Below are 25,895 nucleotides of genomic sequence, written 5' to 3' on the forward strand. Positions count from 1 at the left end.
TAAACTTGTACATAGGACAAACATCAAGTTTTGTGTCACAATGTCCAACAGAATAATAATGAGAGCTGACTACAGTCCTGTGACCAAAATGCACAGTGTCCAAGTCCAAAGGCAGTGCGTCATGTCAGGGGCATGTCATTTTATTATCACCAGTCACTGGATTTTGCCTTCCAGTGTCAGCCTGTCCGTATGCAGTTCGGACAGTTCGGCAGTCCCTGACGGCGCCTGAGGGAGAACGTTCTCCGCAAGCAACATGAAATGTGCCTTCATGTGCTCTCACACAGCAAATTGAAAATGCAGGAGATTTTTGGCAAGAACAGCTCAATCTTCACTCACCACCTGCCCCACACACCAGATTCTCTTTATTTATTTTTATTTTATTTATTCTCCACTTTAACACCAAACAGCAACTCTTCATGTTTTACGAGTGCTCCGTAAATATGCAAAAAAAAGAACCTCAAGCTCATTAATAGAATAATAATAATTTGTTTGTCCCAAAACGAATTATATATATATATATATATATATATATATATTTATATTATATATATTATATATATATATATATATATATATATATAGTATTTATGTATGTATGTTATGTATATATATATATATATAGTATAATATATATTTATTATATATAATATATTATGATATATAATATATATCCTTGTATCAGCCAAGATGGGCGATGTCAGCTCTTGACGGAACAACAACAACACACAGAAGGCTCTGTGACAAAGGAGGGTGCTCTGTTTCGCCCCCTCCACCCTGTTTCTCCTTGATTAGCTGCGAGGGAGCTAAAAAGCACTCGGTGGAGATTGCCATGGCAACAGGCGTGAGAGGAGCAAGGCTTTACTGGCCCATTACCCATCTGCGCCCTGTTGCATACTGTGTCTCGAACATCCATTTCAACAGTCGACATCCCGCCCAGTCTGGAATCTGACTCAAATCTGAATTTGCTTCTCACTGGTCATATTGTTGATTTTCAGCATATCTTCTTTCATTTTTAAAACATGTATAAATCAAAACCTTTACCGCTAATGCATGACACTGCATGAAGTCGCTTCACTGGAAAAAAAAAATACAAAGTCAGATCAAAGCAAAACCTCCCTGAAAAAGAAAAGTTTGCGGTGCTTTTGCTGTCAGGAAGTGCTTCATTAATGGGAACTGTGGTCAGGATGCGGCGTTAACGCTCAACACTTCACTGGAGTTGGAAGCATATTTGTTTAATGATTTCAACACAGCCCCCACCGTCACTGGCTTATTTGCTCTATGCCTGTCTGATTTGACTAATTGGCCAGTGTGGGTGGTGTTATTGATCAAACGTGTGTAGCTTGAGAATCTTTTGAGGGAAATTTCTGCAACTATACTCCCTTCATCTTATAATAGAGCTGCTTTGAAGCCACGTCCTTGTAAACAAACTAATGACAAAGTGATATTTGTTTGAAAATTGGAGACCATCTCATAGGTCAAACTGAACCAGGGTTGGTTGATCTGTGGATAATTTGGTCTCTAGGTTTGTTGTTATATATACCAGGGTGGTGCTCATCAAATTGCCATGTTGGTGACTGACGGGTTATTTAGTGGCCAAATGAAGAGTTCCTGCAGTTGCTGTCTTCACCCCCATACAATGTTTAGTCGGCTTAAGTGAATGCTTACATTGGCTTAATCTGCTGCTGGATACTATCCCTGGTGGGAGATATACGTCTTCTTCACTTGACAAAGTCTTGGGTTTGACCACTTCGTTCACCCCATTAAAGTTTTTTCCATCTCTGCCATCGCTGTCCTCTGCCTGGTGGTCTTGGGCCTCTTGGCTAGCTTTTTGAATTCTTTCAAGCCATCTTGGCCTCCTGATCTGACATCTGGTCTTCTTGTTCAGGTACTCATTAGAGATCTTTTGTAGCCAGTAGATTTTACAGATCCTTCAAAGACAGCTGTTGTGGAAAGTGTCACTTTTGTACATGTCCTTCTGCACTACCCCCCACACTCAGATGAATATAATAATACTGACATAATGTTGCTCTTATAGAGTTTCATTATGGTTTTGATACTATAAATCAGTGTTCTTCTGAACACCTTTGGGTCTTATACGCATAAGTCAGGCCTGGTTCTGTCAGACATTTCTTCCTATTAAAAGGGAGTTTTTCCTTCCCTCTGTCGCCAACTGTTTTCCCATAAGGGGTCCATCTGATTGTTGAGGTTTTCTCTGTATTATGATCTTTACAGTACAATATAAAGTGCTTTGAGGCAACTGTTGATGTGATTTGGGGCCAAATAAGTAAAACTGAACTGAAATGAATAGAATTGGATAGATGCATGGATTAAAGTATGGATCAAACCAAGCAAAGTGAGGTGAAACCACGGGAGCTAAAGTCAGTTGATGACATGTATTTAGGAAAACCCTTTACTTTTCTTGAGCCAGTAAAAGCAGCCAGATCCTTGGCAAGTGATGCCAGATATCATTGATCTTGTGAAGTGCAGTCTGCGAAGGAAGGACTTGTGCAGGTCCCCAGAGGCAGCAGATCCATTAAGATGTCTTAATCCAGTTCATTAGGCAGGACTGAGGTTGCTGCTTTCCGCCAGTGTGTCCCAACGGTGCAGTCCAGAAATGCACAACAACACTGCATCTAATTTCAGTTGGAAGAAAGTTGTGACTGCAGCTTTTGTCAGTCACAATCAAGTATGAAAACACCGGCGTACTACACATGTAGATTAGACTTCATGCTGACAGCACATACACATTCAAAGACAACATCTTTTGTCAATCTTAGAGCAGGCATTGCTAAGCTCAAGCATTGTGTATTATATAACTTCCATCCATCAAAGGTTATTTTTAAGTGGCGGCTGCTGGTCAGCACTGCCAGTCGACCTCCTTTGTCTTGATACAGCCTCTGTTTCTGAGAATGGCCCGGTGAATCCTCTTAATGCTCTAATCTCGACTATAAATCACAAGAAGACATGTCTGGCTCTGAATTATGGCCCTCTGGCAGTGAACTGGGATAAATTGCAGAGACTTGGATATGCATGAGCATAATTATGAGGGATAATTCAAGATGTTCCTTCTGGAAAATGAAGAGAAATGGCGTTTTGTAAGATCTAAGCTGAACAAGAGAGAAGGCCTGTGGCACGGTACTTTACTCAGGATCTTGTTTGTCTTTGTTGCACTTTGTCACAGTTAAAGTTTGAAACGCTTAAGGATACTAGCAGTATCACTTTAGCCTCAATTAGTTCTCACTGTTTCCATTTTACTTCCAGGCATCGGGATCGCTTTGGAAAGAAAAATGTTCCAAGATTGCCTCGTCAGTCCTCCTACAATGCTGAGGACTGAAGGAGACACGCATTGTATTCAGAAATATAGATTAAGTATTGTAAAGGGAAATTGCTATTGGCAGACACTGAGTCGACTTATTGGAATGTTTGTTTGGAGGAAAATATTGGATCAGTATATCCTTTGTGAATTGAATAAACTGTCTGTCAATTAACGTAACTCTGTAATAAACTGACAAATGGTCACCGGGATACAGAACAAGTGGTATTGGCGTTTGGATCTTGCATCCTGTAACAAATGTGCTGGCACTGTGTTTAAAGACAGAAGATCAAGCATTTTCCAATCTGTTAAATGTAGTTAGAGTTTTCCGGAAGCATCTAGAATAACCATTATAAAAACTGCAGTCTAAAAATGTGAATTTATGACCTCAAAAAGTCATGCCTAGTTATTCATCTTTGCACGAATCTTACTTGGAGTTTGTGTTGTTGTTCAAAGGCACTTCAACATAGCTAGAAATCACAGATGATCCTTGACTTATCCAAAAAGCCTCATCTGTACCTTGGTAGTTCTGTCACACAGTGTTTAAATACCTGTTTTTTAATATTGGTCGTGATACTGTCACACAACTTTAAAATATATAAAAAGAATTAAACAACAATGACACGCTAGTTGCTAGTGTAATGTTGGTATGTCCCAAGTTACTCAAAACTGTTATAGTATCGCAAGATTTATCAGTATTTTCCACACAATTTATTCAGCAACAAAGTAGCTTCAAAGAGCCCGAAACATGTGTAATCTTAAGGACGTTTATTAGTTTGCAGCAATAATATCACCAGATATCTTTTATTTTCTTGCCTTCTCACTCTCTCACACTGCATCTCACTCTTCAGTCTGATTTTTAAAAAGAACAGGCGTCCAGTGAGACATTTGTGAGTAATTACAGCAGTGCAGCCCAAGCACTTGTCCTTAGCTGCCCGTTAAATGCCCGTTTCCAGTTTGACTGAGAAGAAGCAAGTATTTATAGAAGATCCCTCACCCATCACACGTGCAGACAGACGGTGACAACAAAAGGCGACATAAAAAACAAAAACAACATTTTGAGGTCTAACAAATATCTCAACCTCTGAAATCCCAAGAATTACAAACCAGAACTAGAATAATTTAATATTCAGTGAAGTTTCCATTTTACATCGTGTCACAGTGTTTAACCAGTTAACTCTCTCTTCTAACCTTCAGACAAAATCAGAACTGAACATGGTAACCAGAAACTTTTTGTTTAAATACAACCGATTCATGTGTGCAGAATATGCCATAAAATACTAAAATAATAATAGGGTATAATATAATAATAAAAAATACGTTTTACCATATATATTTTACTTCTTTAATACTCTGGATATTTAGAATTGAGCTATTTGCACATATTAGAGCTATTTCTTGTATTTTGTAATCTTTGTAATATATTGTATTATTTAATTAGTTCAGTCTATTACTGTAATTGTCTTGGAGCAACTCTAACCCACATAATTTCCTTATGGATTATTAAAATATTCTGATTCTGTTTCTGATTTCTTATTAATCTAGACTGTCACTGATATTACTGAAACAGTGTGTTGTTGGACATTTTTCAGGAGGATATTTGAACTGTAAAGCAGCATGTTTAAATGTTCTTGTAGTGATTTCTGCTGCTTAGAGCTTTATTTTCACTCGATTACCATTATAAGTGCCACTACTACTACACCAACACCGAATGTTGACCAGACTACTCTACAGTGAAAAGATCTGCATAAGCAGATATTATATACAGTCATAACTTTATATTTCCTACATTCCTGCATTTGTGAAACCTGATGAGCCACAAAGAATATGATCCTTTTCTCTTTTAGCTCAAGGTTGATAATTCGACATTAGAGGCTGTGTGTTAGAAGATAGTCCAGCTTATTTTTGTAATTTGACTCATCTTTTTTGGACGCTTTCTCAACCCACGGTTTCCTTTTCCTTCAGCTCACATTAACACAACCCACTGTGTGGCTTTTTGGAAGGAAGTATGAGTGAGTGAGAGTCACACTACATGTCATTGGGATCCATGTTTAGCAATAAAAGGATAAAAGAGGATAAGGATAAAGGAGATGAACTTCCATGTGAAATTAAAGTGTCTGTTTGTTGTCTGTACAACATACTCCTAAAATTGTGCGACACTGTTACAGAATCACAGTATCAAGGATTCTGTGAAAAGTGACACAGTTCAGTTTTGTTGCATGTTTTTGAGCACATGAGCTTTTCTGATTCTTCTTCTTGGATTTAAATATTCATTTTATTGTAGGAAAACTTTTGCTTTTATCACAACCCTAACCCTCACAATAAATTGGCAACAGTGATTTACTTTGCTTTCAGCAATGTTAGCCTAAGGTTGGCGTTCACATGCTGAAATATAAAGACCCATTAAAAGAGGTGGCCGGGGTTCGTGTTTTGCTGTTAGGTAATCATGAAACTTGTATGTCTGAGTTCATTAAATGTCAGTTCAGAGCAAACAAATCCTCCCAATACAACATTTAATTTGATTTAGTTTAACAGTTTGCTAACAAAATATGCTGCTTTAAATGTTTTGTGTTTTACAGTCCTTGCTAGTTTTTACTCAAACTGCCAATTTTTTATTGGTCCAAACTCCTGGTTTTCTGAACGTTTAGGTCTTAAAGAAGAACTTTAGTACATTCGTATTTTTATTTTTGAACTTAACTGGAATAGCTTTGCTTGGTTCACAGTTTGGATGCAATCCCTACTGTATGACACAACCAGTCTTAGCAACCACCCATCCTTTATGGTTGCTTTCTTATGATTAATTTTTGGCTGTGATGAATTACTTGCACCTATGCTGACCTCAATATCTGAAACTTTGACCATGTTTAATATAACATGCGCCACTGTAAAACTATATTTACATCATTTAAAACAAGGGCAGTCAGAATAGATCCCCTTGAAAGAAACTGTGTGCCTTTCAGTGTGAAATTGTGAAATGCAAAATAGAAACACGAGTTATAATCTCTGCTGAAAGTGTCTGTTTATGTGTTGACAGATGGCATGTTTGGGAGGTGTCACTCTGTTCCGGTGAAGGAGATTTACACCTACGATGTTTCCCCATCTGTAGTGCAGCGCTTCAGGATGCTGCTGGAGAAGCTTTCCAACAGAGGTAAACACGTGCACACATGTTCTGCTTTCCTCAGCCCAAATGTGTATGTACGTTTGCACAGAACATGCACATGCACAAAGTGGCGTGCCGTGTCAGCTTCAAGTTCATAATCTTCATAATCATGGTCATGTGCAAATTATATGCACACTCAGCTCTGCGGCTTTTGTAGGATATAACCACAAACTGATTTGAGATTATTTTCCAAACCAAGGTAGAATAAGTGTGTTTAAACTTGTCATTTAGGAAAACAAGACTTGTTCCACCCAAATACTGTAATGTCTTTTCACTCGGTCAGATCAAGATTGTATGCATGCATCCACAGTATGTATTTATAAATATACAGTGGGAATAATATGTGCATTTTACCCAAATAACCTTGATGCCTGTGAAGCAGATGTGTTTTCTTGATTTGTAATTACTTCCCCAGGTTAGGGGATTTTAAAGGCAGGATTAGGGATTGAAGGAGTTGAGCTAATGCTGTCACTGAGAGTGCTAAAAAGAGCTGCATGGTTCAGTACGACACATTTACTACTTTCCTACTTTAGTTTCCATTCACTCACTCAAACCCAATCAGAGATACTTGCATGTTATAAATATGCACACTCTGGTGTGCATAAAGCAGTGTGTTAAAATAAATATGTCTGTTATTTTAAGTTTAAAATGTTTTAAGTGAAATAAATGAAACTCATTATTTTACCTTATATATTTTCCAGAGAGGATTTTATTGCCTCTTAATTTCGTTTTTTGTGGCTTCTCATTATTAAAAAACATCTAAACTTTCACAATTGATCCCCTCAAATCATGTTCTGTTTTTCAGTCTGTAAATATGGATTTAATTCCAGAAATAAGTGCTAACTCATTCCTCTTCTTCCTGATTTACCGCAAAGCTATTTGTTTTCTGCCCTGCACAGATGTAGTCAACATAAGGCTCATTCACAGCATATTAGCAAGTAAAGAGAGAGGAAGAGAAGTAAGTGTTGTTTAAAACTGTGCACAGACACAGTGTGAAGTGAGGCTTTTAGACATTTGTCACCATTGAGGAGAAGCGGTGTAGTGAGAAGGACTAATGGGAAATTCTACTGTTTTGATCAGTCTGAATGTGCTCGAGGTTCTGGTGACTGTTACTTATTGACACAGCTACTACATGAACTGCATTAAAAGCTTCTGGGTTAAAGAAAAGACAAGAAAAAAGAAAAGAAAAGACAAGAAAGCAGCTGCCATTGTAGACAGCACCTTCACAGCGAGGCCTGTCCTGGTGAAAACAGCATGTTAGCAGACTTACTGGAGGAGCTGAAGGAGACTGGACTCCAAGCTGCTCCTGCTGATCACTGCTATGCTGGACCTGAAGATGTGGCCTGTGATGTCTGCACTGGAAAATAGACACAGCTGCAGCAGAAAGGACTGAGAGGCAGAGAGAGCTGGAGGTGAGTCGACAAAACATCCAGCAGAGAATCCAGGACAGAGAGAAAGATGTGAAGCTGCTTCAACAGGAGGTGGAGGCCATCAATCAGTCTGCTGATCAAACAGTGGAGCACAGTGAGAAGATCTTCACTGAGCTGATCCATCTCATCCAGAAAAGAAGCTCTGATGTGAAGCAGCAGATCAGATCCCAGCAGGGTGCAGACTTTTCTTCTCAAGTCATATCGCACTGATCCTGTCGGCAATTTTTTGACAATATTAAGTTGTGTGAGGTCAATTTTGTGTAGTTTATGTGCTGCCTGCCCCAAATGTCAGCTGCTAGTAAACTAGCTTGCAGTTGTTTAAATTGTATTTTTTGCTGGAGTCTGTACAGGTGGCTGTTGCAGTCACACTGGCAATTACTGCTAAAGCTAATAGCTTTTTTTAGCGTCTGCTGTTGATTCTAAAGCAGAAATGTCAGAAATTCAGTGCAGTTTACATTACTGCAGTCTGCAGTATAGGTTAGTCAAATGGATATTCATTATTGACAGAGACATGCTTTTATGGTGAATAAACAGAACAGTCTCATGGGTCTTGTGCCTTATCCTGATTATCCTAATACACTCTGATGTCATTCTCATCACAAAAGGCAGAGATGAAAAAATGTAACGTTCTGTCTCTGTTGTCAAACAGATGTTTTTTTCTTTTTTACCTGGTTGTTCAAAGAACAATGAGACCAAAGATTAAAGCTAAACTATTCTCAGGAACTTGAACTTGTTTGTGTTTTGCACTTGTTGATTGAGAAAAGCCAAATAAAGTCAATAAAGGAATTATTGAAGCCTTTGAATGATACAACCAGGATAATCCAAAGTTATATATATATATATCTATATAGATTTGTGTGATGTATTTTCCTTTAATTATATGTTAAATATCTTATAGATTTAGATCTTAAATTTATTCCACTCTTGTTCGCAAAACTCTGTATTTTCTGTCAAAGTTTAGAATATAATTTTGTGGCTTTAAACCACAGTTTGTCTGAGTTTGTAATGAATGGATCATGGTTCCGAGGAGATTAATTGAATTAGTTATAAAGTGGTTTACTTTCTGCCAGAGTTCACTGTTGCATGCCACGACATCCATGCTTACAGTAATACATCAATATAGCTGTTTATCCCACAAATGAATGAACTAAAAAGGAAAGAAGGAACGGCCCGAGTGAGCATTATGGCGTAAATATTTGTTATTTGACTTTTTGGTTTAATCAGCCTTTGCTGTGCCTGTGTAGAAACGAACAGATGGATCAGTTGTCGTCTTTCCTGCTGCACTAAGCTGCTGTTAGTGTGCTGTACCACGAGAGGGAGGCAGAGACCTGCGTAACCTCCCACTGAGCTGGATTTCATCCCCTTTCATCATCCAGCTTTGCTCTGAATGACAGGACCTCATGTATGCAGGAAAAAAAGAAAGTCCAGTCTTTTGTGCTTGACCACTCAAAAGAGAATGATTTCAAAAAAGTACATTTGTTTTGGGAGGAGTTTTTCTCTCGTGTTTTTATCACACCATCCTTCTTTTGAGCTCGATTTAGTGCATTTCCTCCCTTTCCTCTACCGCCCCCCCCTCTCCAAAAAAAGAAAAAAAAAGTCCTCTGGTTTAATTCTCCGAATCGGGGCTCAGCGGGAGAGCTAGAGAAATATTCCGATTTCACAGAGGCGACAAGTTTGAAGGCATTTGTCAGGAGCTCTGAAGTGAAATGAATTATGCAAATGAGATGTTTGGGCCCGGCTGTCTGCAGAAGCCATTAGGGAGGACAAAACTCTAAAGACACTAAAGCATCTGCATTTCAGGCTCGGCTAGTCCACTAAAAAGGTAACGCGGTTTACTCTGTCCTTTTGCTTTCCCTGTTACAAACACGATCCTACGCCCATATGCCCATCAGCTCTGTTTTAGGATATGGGAACTGATGTCCTGATTCACAAAAGCGCACGTGGAAAGAAGAGTCCACAGTCAGACTGATATCTGGACATTTAGGCAAATACTTTATGTTTATTCCCTTTGACATTGAATTTCTGTTAGGGTTTTCACATCGCAAGAGTCACTGGGAAGCTCTAGTCTTGTTTCCAGTTTTCCCAATAAGCTGAGCTGCTGATGGTGTTTTGGCTGCAGCTTCATGGAAAAAATAGTTTGTTTCTTCAAAATGTTGATCTGCTCCAAGGAGAAGCAGGTGATGGATAAGCTCAGTGCATCATGTCCCATGATAGCATGACACTGTGTTAGCACATGAAGCCGGTTTACAGTGAAACGGTGAAGCTGAGGGCAAGATCAGTCAGCTGATCCAACATGCAGGAAGCTTTTCACCCAGATGATTTCACTCTTAACATCTTACCTGATGTACAAATTAATATGCACATGTCTCCATTATGGCATACACCTGCCGCTTTTTAATCTGTTTGCAGAGCAAACACATAATGATCAGTCGTCAGTCACTGCTGCGCCGAGCTTGGTGCTTTCCAGCAGGGAGTGACGAGCAGCCTCATTTATAAAAGAGTGCACAGGAACCATATTAAAAATAGTAAGTAAGTAAAATGTATTTATACAGCACCTTTCTACATAAGGATCACAAAGTGCCCCACAGCCACAATCAACAAATATAAAATACAAATATTAAGACATAACAGTATCCATTAAATGCTTCAATAAACATTTCAGTAATTTCATCAGATCTCAAATGTAATACTCATGCATTCCATCTTTTAGGAGCCACAATCTTGCATATCAATGGATAGTCTCCTTTGGTTTTCAGTGTAGAACAACAAGATTTGGTCTGAAGTCTGAAGCCCTCAGTGACCTGCATATTATAGAGCAGAAGCAAGAGCTTGCTAATGTGAACAGGCATTTTACTGTACAGAGCTCTGAAAGTGATCAGCAAGATCTTAAACTAAAGCAGGTGCAAAGATGACAAAACACATGAAACACTTAGAAGACCTATGAAGTGCAGCAGCTGGATTTTGGACCGTTTTGTAAGATGACTTAATCGTTTCTTATTCTGATTTGGACACCATTCCACTGATGGGGTCAATACTTTATAGATGAAATATAAAGATTATCAATATAATTATTGAAACTAAGAGCCTGGTCAAATGTGACACCAAACTTTATGACATTTGGTGGAACCGCCGATGATAGAAGTGCACATAAAAGGCCAAAAATGTAATTGGCCAATTTTTACAGTCAGGCTTCACTCCACACCTTACTGTGGGCTCTTCTCACAGGCTCTTCTGATTATTTTTGGTTAATTATTTACGTTAGTTATTGTTCTATAATTGAGTAACGCAAGCTAATTTGCAGCTCTCACTAATGACACAACATTTTTGGGTGACTATTAAACGGAAGTCAAAGAGAGACATAAAAAAGATGTCAATTTTGTTTTATAAAGAACTCATTGAATAAATGGATAATGTTATGAGCTCATCCATAACCAACCCAGATGTTTAAGTCAAACAACTAGTTTTTTTTCCACCTAGTTAACCTATAGGTCCAACCCTGTGAGAGAACAAACAGGTTCGCCACCATCCCACAGACGTTGGACTGACCACAGCGCTCTATGCGACACACTGAACCAAGAGTTGCCCCTGATGTGAATGAACGTGAGATAAAAAAGCGCTTGAGCAAAGATAAAAGTGCTGTATGAATGTGTGTGTAGTAAAAAAAAAGTGCTGTGAGTGCTCAAATTGAGTCAAAAGGCACTATACAAATACCAGTCCATTTACGCACATCCTCATAAACTCTATAAGTCTGTCACTGTAGAGCCTGTCTGTGTTTTCTGAGTGTAGTTAATGTCACTGTACGCCCATTTAGTAACAGCGTTATTATTATCAACAGGGGTAATATCGAAACTACAAAAATCAGACAAGATTTAACCTTTAGCACACAGTACATTTGCCTCTCTCTTTCTTTGTGAACGGTTTGAATCTTTCACAAAGTTGTTGCTGCAATTCTGTTTCTCCCCTTTTAACCACCCACCCACACACACACACACACACACACACAGACCCTCTTCCCACTTGCACTGCTCACTAAAGGCCCTGCAGATGTGAAGTCATTTGAAAAGCCACCTCGTCAGGGTCACAGCTGCTGTTCGCCCACAGCAACGATGGTCCTCTTTAGTTCGCACACGACATCAAAAACACACTAACCTCCCCGCACCACCTTTGAGAGACTTAACAGTAGATAACTCTTGCCTTTATCATTATTATTATCATTATTATTAGTTGTCCCATGACTCCTTATGTTCTACAGCTCCAAATTCACTGTAAGTCATGCCACGAGTTCCCTTCCTCTTTTCAACGTGGGATCTTTTGCTCATGTTGCTAAAAAGCTGAACATTTTCACTTGGAAAAATCAAAAACGTTGTGATTCACAATTTTGTATCCCACTGCTTTCTTGTGTTTTTGCTGTGTTTTATCCTATTTAGTTCTACAGCATTCATTCATTTAAGCATCTGTCACATAAACAGTATGCCTTCAGGGATAATCAAAGATCTTCTGAATCTGAGACTAAAGTGTGATTCTTTGATTCTTTAGTAATTTACAAAAAATATATACACACAGTTGAAAATTGTCAGCATTCTACATCGCTTCTATTTTCAGAGTGTTTGGGATTTGTTGGCAAAGACGTGTCGTGACTTTTTTACCCGGTGATCCAAAAAGTTTCTCACCTTGCTGTCTGCTGTTTTGTAGGACCGCAGTGATTGTAATTGGACTTCAGGTTGTGGAAATTAAATTTGCATAAATGCGGCTGATAAATCAAGTTCTAAACTGGTGGAAGGCTGCAGTGTTTTTGCCCATGGTTGTAATTAGCGTGACTCTTAGTGAATACGGCCGATGGTATTTGTGGAGCAGGCGGGCATCATTTAGCGACTGTGGAGGACGTGCAATACAAAATTGTTGAGAAAATGCAAACTGAACTGGAGCATTTCCAAAACGTCTTTTTCTGACCTCTAACCTCCTCAAGCTACATGCATTTCATTTTCCAAAGACTTTTTATTTAAATAACTGTAATCACAAAGTTTTTTTTTTATTACAAAATTGCCTTAAGGGGCTTTACAATCTAACAACCTGTTACAATGTAACAACCTATGTCCTTAAGCTTTCCATAGTCCATGAGTCCTTGCAGGTACATCATCGCATTTTAAATTCAGTCCAATTTCTTTCAGGACCACAGTCTCATTTATTTAGTTGTGAAAGCTTCAAACTCCGATAGACCTTCACCTCATACTTCAGCTGGCCGACAACCTCCTGCCCGCTTTTCTGTGGTCGGTTAAGTCTGTGAGATGCGCGGAGTCACTCTGAATATCCTGGCAGGGGCTCCAACGTTTATTAACCTGTCGTGTCAGATGCCGTCTGTTCACCCGCCGCTAACGCCCGTTTTCTCTGCCACCGTGGCTGCCATTAAAGGCTCGGTTTTATGTCTCTTTGATGGCGAAAGCTGGCCTGACACGCTGTGCAGCTGTTAAAGAGAGGCTTGTGCCTGATTCGTGGCAGTTGGGATTGTAATTCATTTTGCAGGGGTCTAAAGGAGGTTTCTCGGTGCTGAGATGCTCTGAAATGAGTTGAGCTCGTTTAATTGGATTCGCAAATGATACAGGCAGAAGTGTAAATTCAGTTGGAAAAAAATGGTGCTGTTGTTGGTTAACTAGAAATGGTATGAGATCTTGGCAGCAATGAGATTATTGCTGGCAGCGCTTTCCAGTTTCACAACATGCTGATTGTTCTGCAGTGCGTCTTATAGAGCTAAAATCTTAGGAATGGTCATTTTAAGTAAAAATAACAGTTAAAAAAAGATAATTTCTACTGAACATTTTCAGAATTTTCGTGTTTTTTTCCCAGTATGTTAAATATGAAAGGAGGCTAAATGTTTTTATCTTGTTTCTTCCTTCATTTTAATGTTACGCCGAATTTTTTCTGTTGCTCTGGAGGCTGTCTTGTTTTCACAAATTGGGTTTTCTCAGTAAGAATTAGGCTGCGACACAAGTTTGCTCTTCAGTGGGTCTGATGATGATGATGATGAGGTTCTTTTGCTGAGATTTGTTGGGGATTTAAAGCAACTCTTAACCATTGGTGATAGCTCACTGTGAGAAATGACAAAGCGAAAGAGAATCATCCCGTGAATCACCTCTAAAACACCATCATGCACTCCATGCTCAACAGACGGCTACAGGCAGACACGAGCTGGTGAAAAGTGGTTATTAACGTCACTTGGGAGTTGGTGGAAACTTTAAACAGAGCTAAAAAAGAGAGAATGTGACTCTTCTCAGAACTCATCGCCTCCATCTTTTGTCTCCAGCCTCGTTCCTGTTTACTCTCGACTCCGGCTTTTTTAAACCTCGGGAAAGACTTAATTTTGAGCAAAAGCATCCTCATTTCAAAACGTGTTGCTCCGGGCAACCTTTTCTACACCTTTTACATTCAGGTCTTCTCTTCTAATGTTCATTTTGCATTCTGTTATCATAGTTTCAAAACTCTCTAAACCCGTGTGGTAATTCATATTCCTGCTGTCGGATTGTATAACCTTGTAATCCTTTTCGTCTGGTTCTCATTCACGTGAATGATTGAAATGCCTCTTTTGAAAGACTGCCTTTATCTATGTCTAAATATCTGTAAGTTATGAAACATTAATGTTGTTACTGAAGTTTGGGGCTTATTCACACTTACGGCTGTTTTGCATGTCACATATTCAGATGGAGGCAGTGGTATGTAGCATTAATCATTCAGGACAGGAATCCTATATTAAAACAGTAAAACGCTGATATTCTGTCTCTACAACAGGTGCTTTTTGGCAGTAAGATGGTAGCTTTTAACTTTTAGTTCAACTTGGTTTGAAACAGCTGATGCACGTCTAATCTGTTTGGCTGCGTCCCTGCTGACTTTGACTTCATGTAGTCGGACTTCTCCATGGTCTGCATTGCCAATGAGGTTGTTGCTGTCAGGATTTAAGGCTGCTCTTTGCCATCATGCTTCATGTTTTTTGGTTATCTATCAATATTTTCCCCAGTTTTCAGTTCCCTCAGCTCAAAATGTGCTATCACTTTTTTGCGTGTGAAGCTGACAGGGATGATATTTCCCTTCTCATTTCAAGTGCACGTCCTCCGTGGTGGACCCACATCTTGTGGCATCACAGCTGGAGCTACAGTCTGCATTACTTGAATCTTTCAGCAACGTCATCGCTCATCTGCCAAATGCCTCCGTTCGTGTTGTGCTTTGCGCAGCGCGGCCATATTTCCGGTAACATTTCGTTCCGCTACCCCATCTGGTGTTGGCGCCTGTTCCTCTGTTCAGTTGCCAAAAAACTGTGTTTGAATGCATGTTAAGTATAAGAAACAGACGTGAATGCCCAAGCAGCTCATCAGCCTTGTCCTTTTGTACACTTGCTGAAATGCAACACTTTTTTTTTGACATGCCCAGTAAATCCACAAGAATGTCTGGCTGACATTGCTGCAGCGGCAGCTTGACAACTAGGTAATAAAATCATTACCTAGAGGAAAATAGACACAAACGTCCAAACTACTCATTTGTTCTTGCTCTTGAACACTTGTTTAAACAGCAGATACAAATAGCTTATGCATAATACCAAATAAGGACAGCTGATAGACAATCAAATATCAGAGATGTAAAAAAACAACTAGGTGGTCAGGAGATTCACTGAAACACTTAGTGAAATTTTCACTTAATGAAAATTCCAATAATATTTCTTTCATCTCAGTGAAAGAAATATTGAAATTTCTTTCATTGTGCATAAATATACATGTGCATAAATTATGTAAAATAGCTCTCTTTAGAGCTTCGCCCCACCTTATTCATCACATTTGTGGTTTGCTTATACTAGAACAAACATTAAGAAACCTTCAGGTGCCGTATAATGATGTAATCTAATAATATAACATGACTATGAGTCAGCTGCTTACTAAAGTCTGCGTGTTTTCATTCCAACACCTGTGCTCACTTCTGTAAAGCTTGCCTCTGACACGTGCGCTCTATAGAGTAATAATTAAAAACACAAAAAACCCCACTTAAGCTAATAAATGTAAACCAAAGTTAAACATTTTCAAACAACAAAAACTAAACAGAAACAAGAAAATCCACTCTGGAAACTAACTGAAACTACATGAATATTATAAATGTTATGTATGCTTTTAGTTATAATGTTTTGCGTGTTGTGATCATCTTTGATGTCTGAAACAATGGCTTCTTTCACAGATGGCCTGGGTAAGTTTTGGATAGAAGTACACAGAATAGATAAAACCACACTGCAGTTTATGAGCGGTCAGAAAAAGACGAGCAAAGCTTGTTTATGTTTTAAAAAGTTTCATGGGAAAAAGCATGTCCTCTATGTCTTCTGCAACTCACATGAGTCCTGTGAATCAAATCAAATCAAATGAATCAGAATAATTTTCCCTCATTAGGACGTTATTGCAGAGATGGTATTACTCAAAATTTGGTGTGAAATTTGGGTAATAAATGCACAACACAAAAGCAAAGCCACATCTCTTGGCAAGTAACAAACATCTTACTAGTAGTATTTATTGGCTTATTTGGTTCACTGTTCTTTATTTACTGTTTTTACGTGGACATTGATCTCACTGTAGGATGTACACATTCTGGGTTTAACCCCTGACCTCACTTTTTCATCATGGCAGTGGTGTAAATATTTAATCGTTTGTTTAAGTAAAGATGTGTAAAAGAAATTCCCAAGTAGCTCATCATGTTGTACAACTGAAGTGCAGCAGGAGAGCGAGAGGAGAGACGGTTTCTGCTTAGTCACTGAAACAGTCTCTCGCCGGAGTCTCCAAGGACGACCCGCTGTTTCCTCGTCTCCTCTGCTAATGAGTGACCTAATGAGTTTAGGGAAATTACTGCATGCTTAGCAATTTCTTCTCCGTCTTTCTATCCCATACTCACCACGTGTCGGCTAGACTTTGCTCATGCATACAACCCACTTTTTCTGTACTTCAGTGCAGTTTTAATTCAGAATTTCTTTTCATTCGAGGCTTACAGGTGCACAGTAGATATGCACCTGGGCAATACTGGACTTCCTGCTTGTGTCCTGTTAACGTATGTATTCCTGTCTTTCTAGTTCTAAAGGGTCCCCTTGTTTCTTTCTGTAGGTTTGACCTGGGAAGATGATACCACCCAGCAGGTTCTGTCCAAGGAGTTATCCAAACTGAGAAGGATTCCCTACAGACCACAGCAGACTGGGTCGTTCTACACCACTGAGAGCAGGTCAGATGTTTATTTAGCTCAAATAGTTTTGTGACCAAAGGACATGTAGATTTGCACTTCTGTTTTATCTTACTCCTAATAATTTTCATGTAGTTTTGTCGTCACCCCACTTGGCAGGCCGGCAGCGTGGACAATAAACTTTGTGAACACAATGCCTCGAAAATGAGACGGCATAGGGCTTGATAGCATAGGTGCATCTACTAAACATTTTGGACAAGTCAGAATCCCGGTGACCTTGACCTCAAGGTCAAGTTGTCTGAAAATCTTGTGAAAACAATAACTCGAGAAAGATAACACTTAGGATTTTCAAATGGATACCATTGGTGTATCTACTAAAAATCTTCAACGAGTTCAAATATCAGTGAGGTGAAGTTTTCTGTCACCTAGGATTTTAAAATTTATACCACAGGTGTATCTACTGCTGTAGGAGGCTGATGGGTAGCACTGGCTGCTGCCAGTATTTTAATTTCTTACTTTTTATTTTACTTTGTGACCTTTTTTTTGCCTTTTTTCTAATACTAATATATGATATATGAAAATTTTAGAATGGCATCATGTTAATAATTCCATTTGGAGGAAAAACAATTCATTTGCACGTCTTTGCAATGAAGTTATCTGACTGTGCTACTCTGAAGTGACTAATTTCTGCATTTTGTTCATCTTTTTCTCTACTCCCACAGGCCAGTAGCTCAAGCAATGGACCCAGTGGACCAAAGGGTGAAACCGGTAGAGGTAGAACTCAGCAAAAATCTCCAGATGTACCTGCAGCGCCTTGGCCTCCTTCCCAAGACATCTACTTCCAGCTTGAGCGCACCAAGCAAGGTAAACATTTACTTTGTTTGGCTTCTGGGACTTGGTTGTTCCGGTTCATGATTTTCTTGCCATTTGTTGGAATTTCTTTGCCTCAAGCAAGTAAACAGAAACTATTATGCTTTTTATTATTTTCTGTTACATATTATCTTCTTCAAAGGTGGGAGCTTTAATTAAACATGGGTAAAGTTACAAACAATGAAGGCAAAGATCTTCAAACTAAACTTAAAAGCACCACCCACCTGCTTTACTTTTGTTCATGAGAAATAGCTAATCAGAAAGAAAAGGTCGGTTTAAGTTGGGGTCTGTTTGACAGTGAATGATCTGAGTTGCACCAAGGCCCAGTATACTGTGAATCATGCAAAGTTCCTCTTGTAGATTCCAAGCGTGAAAATATGGAGCTGTTAATTCACCTCTATACATCAATTATCAGTGTGCTAATTGAAAGGATTCAAAAAAGCCCAAAAGTAATGAAGCGCAAATGACAGAATATCGCTGAAGTGCCACATAAACCTCAGCTCCCGCTGGTCCTGTTCTCACATTTGAAAAACGGAGAATATGTGAGGAATTTGTTTTTATCCCAATGACTGCATTTAGCCTCGACCTCCATTCGAGGCCACCTGGCTCAGTTTGAAAAGAAAGCGTGCACACATACAGTGCACGCTCGCACAACACGCTGAAAGGACACAAACGCGCACACCTTCACAGCAGGCGGTCCGCTGTCATCCTTCGCTGTCGCTTTTTTCTTGCTTCTCTGTCCTAACTGATGACTTCTCCCAGCTTGACCGTTATGAGGGAAATAATACCAGCCGAGAGTTCAGGAGTTCACCGCTCTAATTAATAACTCAAGGCGCGACTGCGTCCCTCTGCTGTGCCTGCAGAGGCCTCTTTCCAGCTGGGGAATTGTACTGAGGACCAAGCGAGTACGACTGCGTGGAGCCTGCAGGCATCGCTCGCAGGCTCGTGGCCTTTTCTATCCAGGTTCACCTGTTTGGTAGCAGCCAAAAGGAGCTGGAGGGTTGAAGGGGCCCTTCGGGTACGAATGGCATAAACATCACCAACTGAGGGATGTAAATGAATGAAGATACTGCCAGCAACAAATACCAGAGGGGGCCTCGCACACACAAATCATAAAGAAGTATGACAACTGTGAGGAACGGCTTATGTCTGTATTGTTATGATAATTTTGCCGTTACTCAGGCTTGTGCCATTTCTGTGCTCTTAGGTGGGCGTTAATGGAGCCGGCAGTGACAATTTGCTTTTGTTGTAGCTGATGGATCTGTTAATATGATTGCATAAATGGATTAATAACTTTTTTTCCCCAAAATGGGCTTTTTCATCTCAATAATCATTTTTGTTCAAATGAAGCCTTTAATAATAAAGCAAAGTGCTTCTTCATGCATCCAGATACTCTCTCTAAATCTAGTGGAAGAACAAAAACAAGAAACGTTACATTTAGATGTTTTCAGCAAATGCACATCTATTTAATTTTGCATACATTTTGCCTAGAAGTAAATTGGCTACGCTAACACGAAGGTTACTGGATTGGTGGTGTTATAAAGAAAGAAAAGCCAAAGTGTGTCGAAAGAAAAAAGGCAGGGTGCTTGTGTTTTGTACTTTGGCGTCAGGATGGTTTGCATTCTTGTCACATACAGTTGGTCCCATTATTTTAGGACGTTGTCTCAGTCTTAAACGTGTGACGAGCAGGTGGGACATTTTCTTGGATCCAGCATCTGCATAAATAGTAATTCTGCATGACTCGTATTTTTTGGTCAGATTTTTTTTCTGTCGCAGCCAGTTTTTTGTCATCATTAAACATCGGACAGAGGGATGACTGGGAATGAAGGGGCTGGTGAGTGAGATGGTTGGCATCTTAAAGTTCTAGGCAGCAGGAATGCTCAAGCAATGCAAAGTAATTATAATTTACTTCATGCTTTACTTTGCAGTTATACTTTGTCCCTTGCGGTCTGTTTATTTCGAGGTCTAATTATTTGCTCTGAGACATTACAACATATGGTCGGGAATTTTCAGGCTTTTACTTAAGCTCTCTATAGTTAATGGAGTTTGGATGATTCACATTTCATAGCCTCTCAGTTCATCCATTGTGTCAAACAAAACATTTGAGGTAGTTTTCCTTTAATTCCACTCCCCTTTTAGGCAGCTTTCTCCTGATTGGCTGCCCCTCACAAACAGCAGGTGGGTGGGACTTGAGTCGTGTTTTGAAATGACTGTATTAGGGGCACGCACTTCCTCCTCAGCCACAGTGTGGCTGTTTCTCAGAAAATAGAGCAAAAGCTCTGCTATTGGAAAGGTGGTGCAAGTGTCTTCAGCATCAGTGTCTTTGTACAGTATGCTTGTGTTTTCCAGAATGACCGTTTCCAGTCCGGCATCCCTGCAGACCTTTATCGCTCCAAGCCCCAGATTTCAGCTCAGAAATCACCTCCCTCCAGCTTCTCATCTCTTTCATCGTTCCAACCCGTGCAAAAGCAGAGACCACCAGCCAACCAGCTCCTCACCACGCAGGCTGAGGGTGACCTTCTCCTGGGCGCCCTGAGGCAGTATCTCTCCGGGCATGCGTCCCTTCACAGTGGGGGAGCGAGCCCATTCGAGCGCCTGAGAACGTTCTACAGCAACAGAATAGAGAATTCTGGGCTCAAAAAGGAGACCTTGAAATCCAGACTTGTAAACATGGGAAGGCCTCAGGGGGCCTTACCCAAGGACCCACTCACTTCTGTTGATGGTATGTATTTTACCCATGATGGATTTCATCATAGAGTCTGCAGCGTGTTTGAGATGCAAAATTCCAGGCATGACGTCTTTCACTTTCAATCGTATCTCTTACAACATGTAAACACACACATGTTGAACTGTCAGTGTTGCCAGATATTACATAATTTTATTACAAGCAACAAGGAGAACCTGTGAGTTATGGCTTTCTTTGAGTGGACTGAACCATGCAGAATACCAGAAGTGGTGGCAGGAAGTTAAGAGAATCATTCAAAGTAAAGCAAATATGAATAGAAATAAGGAAATTGTAGCACAACGTGGTTACACTTAGAATCAGATAGCATGTTTCTGTCTCAGCCTGCTGTCAGACGCTGGCTGGGTCTTCATTATAAGGAAGTTATTATTATTTCTTTCTTTCTGTGGCTACACTGAACACACAGGGCTTGTGGTGAAAACCACATTGTACTCTTTTTCCATAAAGATGAGCATTATTTGCATGACTTTGGAAACTAGCTCACAGCAAGGACCATTAAATAATTGCTATAAGGCTTTCAAAGTTAACTCAAAGGTAAACGTAATCACGTGTAGTGCGCCCAGTTCTTATGATAGTTGTAGATGTTCAACTTTCATTTTTATCTGTGCATTAAAACCTGCACACACTGACAGGCCCTCATACTTTAACTTAGCAAACTCATATAAGCATCCAGCAAACAGAACAGCATTAAATTTAGTCCAGTGTCCACCTAATGAATATAACTCTTGTATCGATTCTCTGTGTCTTTTTTGAGTCCTGAGGGAAATATCTGTCTCCTAAATTCTCCACTGTGTGCTCACTAGCTAGCTAAATGTCTGCCTGCTGTTTGGTGCTGGTACACAGGGCTTTTCTGATGAAAACAACTGTCTGCTGTGGTTGCTATGTGATGCCAAGTAAATAGTAAATAAGTGGACAGCTATACCCCAAGCTGAATCTCGCTGTAAACCTGAAAGGAGCTCCATAAACAGCTTTAGCTCCATTGCTACAAATCACAGCTTTCACATCGTCACAGTAAGATACCTAAAAATATTTAATGCTGAGATCAGAAGAGAGACAGCAGACATGAGAAGTGAGACTATTGCCTCTAATCTAAACTACATAACTGGTTTTAATGGGGACTGATTCTGCTTTTTCTTGTTTTCTCTTATAAATACACGATCATAATAAACATGTCCAGAATTTCAAATAATGCAGCCACTATGCAATCCCAGCAATCTATACACTGAGGATGTCATGTCAGGCACACAGCTCTCCCACCCACCTGCTGTTCAAACCTTCTGGTCACGAGGGGCAGCCAATCAGAAGGAAGCTGGCTTAAAGCTAGTAGAAAGGCAGTTAAAACAGCTTGTTTCTGACAGAGGGTAAACTGAGTGACTTAACCAAAACCCAGCACAAGATCAATAAATATTATTTTGAACTATGAATCATACAAGTCCAAGAATGCAAACATGGAGCGTGGAGTTAGAATATTTGGTCTGCTTTAATGATAATAATTTCTTTGTCTTTCATTGTTATTTTACTTCCATCTCTCCTCCAGAGAGGTTCATCGAGAACGTTTTGAAGAATGTTGACAGGCAGCATGTGGACATGGATACGCTGACACCGCAGGATTTGGACCAGCTGTCGAGCCTGATAGCTGAGGCTCTACAGGTAGTTGATCAGGACAAGGGACTAAACAGAGGCCTGAGCCGAATGAGGGGACCAGGACCGAGAGACCTGGAAGGAGAGCTGAGTGATGGAGAAGAAGAAGCAGAAGAAGAGGAAGAGGCGGGGGAGGTTCCTAGGGATGAGTTGCTGGGGAATGCTCCTACCCTGAAACCTCAGGAGAGCACTCCTGTCGCACTGGCAGCACTTCAAGGTAATTTTATAGTGATTCATTTTGTTTTTACGCAATTAAAGTATTGAGTAAGCGATGGAAAGTAAGTCTATAATACATGCATAATTGTGTAGGCTGGATTAAACAAAAAAAACGGAGCTCTCAAGTTGCCACAAGAGTGCAACATAAAAATCAATGTGAAAATAAATAAGCATCCTGTGCTCAATGCAGAACATAAACCCAGCCAGTGTTAATGGTTTATTGTCCACTGAGGCCACTCAGGCTTTGCATGTTTACACAATCACTAAAAGTGCTCAACAGATAACTAAATGATTAAAAACTGTGGTCAGACAGCAGTGGATATGTTATTTATGTACGTTTTCTAGTGTTTTTTCAGCATCAGTGAAAAATAAATTTACACAGGGGTGAATTCAGATCAGTAAAATATTAGAGAATGGTGAATTTGATTTAAGGAAATGGCCTTGAAATTTGGCAGCTTTTAGCTCTGAATGAATTTTTACATGAACCACCTCTTTTTCTGTATTTCTGCTCCCGCTTTGAATTGAAACACAAATGTATCAATATGATTATTCTCTTTCTCCCAACAGAGCGTCACACGGAGACAGAGGAGCAAAATGTGCAGGACAAGGTAAGCAATCAGAGTAGCAGAAAGGGAAGACTTAAATGTCAAAGCCAAGGCTCATTGTAAGCAGTTATGTAATTTATTAAACAAGGGAATGAGATGAAATTTTGCAAGGGTGAAATCACTGCCCAAAGAATTTATCTAGAACTCAGTATTCATGCGAGAGAATGAACTGCCGACAACAAAAAACAAAATGGATCAGGTTTTAGTCCCAAAGTTTTATTTGTTATACTGCTAGTATGCACTAATAATATTCTTTTTTTATTTATTCAAATAATGAAGACAATCTTCCACAATAAATCGGACTGATATGAACATGTGCATTTTTTAAGGAATCGGGAGAGCAGTGGATAAATGAGTGAGTTGGAATTAATTAAGGCTAAACAAGGTGAACTTGTAACAACGACGCTGTACTGATTCAGTCCTTTATACTGTAAATTGAAACCTGGGTAAAAAAAAAAAAGTAAACTCATTCGTTTATTTCACGGATTTCTTTTATTCAAAGCAGTGGTTGAAATACTAGCATGTATAGTAGAGATGTGTGTCTAAAAATCCAAATGTGATTCTGCTATAAAGTTTTAAAATTTCAGCGGATAGATCACCAATAGATACTTTATTGTTTCCAAGAGAAAATTTGTCTTGGACTCTACTAAACTACTAAGCTACATAATAAAAATAATTATGACCAGATAGAGAGGCGATTATAAGCTCTCAGCAAGGCATCAGTCAGTATGTGCGTTTGTTCTGTTTAAAATTCTTCCTGATAGAGGCAACAAAGGATCTTTAAAGCCAATTTCATTTGCACTTTGACAGAACCTTGATTTTAATGACAGAGGAACATCTTAAAGTCAATGCATACTTGATTACAATCTCTGATGAAACAGAGGTTTTTTTCTTCACCTCCAGACAGACGTGAGAACCAACCAAATCAAGAAAGTCCTGTCACGAAGGACATCAGAACGCTCGCGGGTTATGAATAACCAACAGACTGTGATGGTTACACACTACTAACCAGTTACTTTAGTGCTGCATTTTAAACAAGAAGACTTATACATGCAGAAATGCTTTAGTTTGACATTAAATGGATCGTGGCTGATTTAAAAGCGGAAATTTCAATCTCTTAAAAATGTGAAAACCCTAAAACAAGCTAATTTTTTTTCATGCATTTAAAATGTTTGTGTTGTCCAGACATGTGACTACAGCCATGACAACAGGTCATCACGGCAGTTTGTGAAATAGTCAGAAACTCTCTACTGATTTGTGTTTCTGAACACGAATGCCTTTATTCCATCTGTCTCATACGTACTGATGTATGTATGTAGATATATTAGTGCTATCAGCATTAATCTCGTTAAAATTACGTTAATGCCATTTTAACTAGATTAACGCGTTAACGAGCTAACCGCACTAACGAGTTGACGCCATGCAGCCCCACGCACAGGGCGATCTGCGGTAACTTGTTAATGGAGATTTGCCGGATTAATGCAGTTATAGCTGACAGCACTAATATATATATGTGTGTATATATGTGTACATAAGTGTATATAAATGAAAAATATTCATCCTATCCTTATATCTATCTATAGATATATATATATATATATAAGGAAAGAATGAATATTTTTCATTTTTACAGAATGCAAAAATTCCACATTGACATTATGTCATTATGTGTCCATAAACACAAACAACTACACAATTTTCCAATCCAGAAGACTGATGTTTATCACACAGCTTGATGTCAGATAACATGCTGACACATAACTAAATGCTGCACTACCTTTAGAGCAATAGTTATCTATTGCTGCAGTGTTTGATAAAAACCCATTCAGCTTAGTGAAAGGGATTTCGTGACTGTGGGACTGTTATTCATTTGTCCATATATCTGACTTTACAAATAAAATGTAATATGTCATTTTCAACTACTTTTTATTTGTGTTTTGTAGCGAAAAATATATTTAGGATAAGATTTGCTGAAATCAACGCCGGAATAGAAGCAACGTCTTCTCTGTGCTTATTTCTTGTACTCATTTCTTATTTTGTTTCTGCTCGTTGAAAATTCCCTCCAGGCTGATGCATCTTGCTGGTCCCAAAAAACAATTTGAAGTTGCAAAGAAGATTGTATTTCAAAGTGCTCAGAGACAGAACAAACTATGTTTTTAGCTCACATGGCATTGCTGCTGCAGTGAGATGTAGTTCTTGACAAGACGAGCAATTACCCTGAAGCTAGGACCAGAAGAATAATAGCATATTAAAACCCTATTCAGCATAAGTCTGACAGGGTGGCTGTTCTTTGATTCAAGGCAATTATTTCCTCATGCCTGTAGCTGCAGATCGCCAACACGCTAATGTCAGCAACAGGAAAACTCCCACAAGTTCAGTTTAAAAGAAAAAGAACTTGATTCAATATTGTTTCATTAGACACTTAACAGCCACTTCATTAAGTATGTGCCTAACAGCACACAGTTGCTGCAAATTTGTTGGCTACAGACAAATTTCCCATTCCACCACATCCCAAAGGTACTCTATTAGGTTGTGATCTGGTGACTGTAGAGGCCATCTGAGTACAGTGAACTGATTTTCATGTTTGAGATTAGTCACATGGCACCTTATCTTGCTGGAAGCAACCATCAGGTAGGCTAAACAATGCTCAGTAGATACTAAATAATCAAAAATGTGCCAAGAAAATAACTCCCACGGCATTAAACCACCCTGGTACTGGGTGGTTTAA

The 25,895-nt window shown here is 39.3% G+C and overlaps 1 protein-coding gene across 1 annotated transcript in view; it reads left to right on the top strand.

The window, feature by feature from the left end:
• LOC102303500 (receptor-type tyrosine-protein phosphatase N2) overlaps positions 1-25,895 on the top strand; it is a 212,658-nt gene that overhangs the window by 21,615 nt on the left and 165,148 nt on the right. The window contains exons 3-8 of the mRNA XM_005917990.3: positions 6,348-6,461; positions 17,020-17,134; positions 17,815-17,956; positions 20,312-20,684; positions 22,243-22,563; positions 23,130-23,170. Coding sequence (XP_005918052.1) covers positions 6,348-6,461; positions 17,020-17,134; positions 17,815-17,956; positions 20,312-20,684; positions 22,243-22,563; positions 23,130-23,170 — 1,106 coding nt within the window. The remainder of the gene's footprint in view (positions 1-6,347; positions 6,462-17,019; positions 17,135-17,814; positions 17,957-20,311; positions 20,685-22,242; positions 22,564-23,129; positions 23,171-25,895) is intronic.

Source organism: Haplochromis burtoni, unplaced genomic scaffold (assembly GCF_018398535.1).
Source record: "Haplochromis burtoni strain Fernald_Lab_line unplaced genomic scaffold, NCSU_Asbu1 Contig_27, whole genome shotgun sequence".
Taxonomy (NCBI): Eukaryota; Metazoa; Chordata; class Actinopteri; order Cichliformes; family Cichlidae; genus Haplochromis; species Haplochromis burtoni.